Source organism: Helianthus annuus, chromosome 1, assembly GCF_002127325.2.
Source record: "Helianthus annuus cultivar XRQ/B chromosome 1, HanXRQr2.0-SUNRISE, whole genome shotgun sequence".
Classification (NCBI taxonomy): domain Eukaryota; kingdom Viridiplantae; phylum Streptophyta; class Magnoliopsida; order Asterales; family Asteraceae; genus Helianthus; species Helianthus annuus.
The window spans coordinates 87,134,362-87,136,465 of NC_035433.2; the positions used below are offsets into that span (position 1 = coordinate 87,134,362).

At 40.0% G+C, this 2,104-nt stretch overlaps 1 protein-coding gene across 1 annotated transcript; it reads left to right on the top strand.

Annotated features, from left to right (window-relative positions):
- The first annotated feature begins 910 nt into the window (after window positions 1-910).
- On the top strand, window positions 911-1,864 carry LOC110927063. The gene has a single exon (XM_022170657.1). The coding sequence runs from the start codon at window positions 911-913 to the stop codon at window positions 1,862-1,864; it is 954 nt and encodes a 317-aa protein (XP_022026349.1).
- The last annotated feature ends 240 nt before the right edge of the window (window positions 1,865-2,104 follow it).

The following is a 2,104-nucleotide window of genomic DNA, read 5'->3' on the forward strand; positions in this document are numbered from 1 at the left end:
TATATGTTGTTTAAGACAATATCCCCTTCTCTCTTCCTTGCTTCCCTCTATTCTTTTGGACTTCTAATATACAAGCCTTTCCTAAGGCTAACACAATACACACATGGAAGCTGTGAAGACACTCATGTAACACAATCGAAATGATTCATCAAAACAGGGGTGATTCCCATATTTGGTGATGATTTTCATTCAGCTTAAATTTGATTTTTGCACGAAACCTACCCTCAAGTTAGGAGTGACATCCAAACCTTGATGGGAGTTTCCATTTCATATTCTAGTGGACCCTCATCTTTGGATGAGTACCAACCACATCAGGGTACGATGTTATCAAGTTAGAGGTGAAACTCGCATCTTGTTAACTAGTCCCATTCCTTGATTTTCAATCTCGCCAAAGTTTCGATTTTCCCAATCGATTAAGGACGTGTAGTAACTGGAAGGACAAATATCGTTAGTCGCTCCTCGATGAGAGTATTTGTCTATTAGGCCAAAGCACGTCTCCTTGATTCGAAAAGGATTTCGATTCACTTTGGAATAGTCTTATGTTACGTTCCGTGACAATCCATATTTTTATGATAAATCTCTTTTTATGTTATCTCAATTATTATGTGATTTACATTTGAACGTTATCTTCATTTCAAGTTTGGGAACACGAATCACGTTATTATCGCAATCTAAAACAATTAATAATTACTCCATCGTGAACAAACTAAATTTATCTTGCTTTCATCATACATGATATTCTATGTGTAACATCATGTTATTCTATGTGCAATGCTATGTTAATCTATGTGAAACTATTTGACAATTCATGTGAAAAACAATGTGCTATGTGATGCATACATGAAATCAATTTTCCTAAACAAAAACATTATGATTAAAAGTCTCATCCATTCTTGTTTTGGATTTCTAGATGTCGTCATCTCGTCAGTTCTCTCACTCTCCCAGAAAATCCAAGGCTAACTCCAAAAAGAAAATGATGACGTTCATGGCAAATCAGATTGCCAGAATCGTGCCAAAGATAGTGTCTGAGATTCAAGCCTCCAGCACTCCAAATCATTCTGGTGATTCTCGCGTAGTTCAGCCTAAACCAGTCTCATTCAACTACAAACACTTCACTGCCTGTAACCCCAAAACTTTCACTGGGAAGGATGGTGTGACAGCTATATTGGAATGGTTTGACAACATAGAGGTCACATTCATAAATAGTGAATGCCCAGAGGAACTCAAGGTTCGAAGTGCCACTGGTGTCTTCCAAGCCAGGGCACTAGACTGGTGGACTAACGAGAGAAACATTCGATCCAATGAACTAGCCTACGCATTGTCTTGGGAAGAACTCAAACAGCTTATGATGGAGGAATTCTGCCCTCCTCATGAGCAGCAGAAGTTAGAAGAAGAGTTCTGGACTCTCAAACAAATTGGAGATGAAAACCTTGCATACACTACCCGGTTCAAGCAGTTGTGTTGTATCGTGCCTCATTTGGTGTTGACCACAGAGCGCACCATTCGGAAATATATTAATGGGTTGCCTCCCACGATGTGTGATACCATCGAAGCAGCTAAACTTGACAACATCGAGGCTGTCTATCGTCTAGCAGCTAGCCTAAACAACAATCGCGTTCGCGATAAACAAATTGCAACATCCACCAAGATAGCCAACCAGATTACCACTAACACTGAAGCCCAAGCAAGTGGCAGCGAAGGCAGGAAACGAAAGTTCCAACACCAAGAGTCAGTCAACAAAGTACGCGCATGCTACAAGTGTGGAGACACTACACACCTTCGCCCACAATGTCCTCTATGGAATCAAGAACGACAACAAACCCAAGACGACAACGAAGTCACTGATGGTACGCTTTTTCTTTAACAACCCTATTACCTCGATACTCGTGTAAGGATTTGTATTTGTTAAATTTGAATCTATGTTAAACTGTACTCACTCGAAACTCCCCAAGTCATTCCTAGTCAAAATTTCTGATGGCAAGTCCATCACTGTTGATTTTACGTTTCTCGTTATTACTTCCTCGCACTCAACATCCATGTTGTGACCATTACTTTACTCTTCGTTCAGTCCTTTCTCTTTAAGATTTCGAGGACGAAATCTCCT

Bases quoted from the DNA above. Each gene is read 5' to 3' on its own strand.
- LOC110927063 (XM_022170657.1), top strand. From the start codon at position 911: ATGTCGTCATCTCGTCAGTTCTCTCACTCTCCCAGAAAATCCAAGGCT.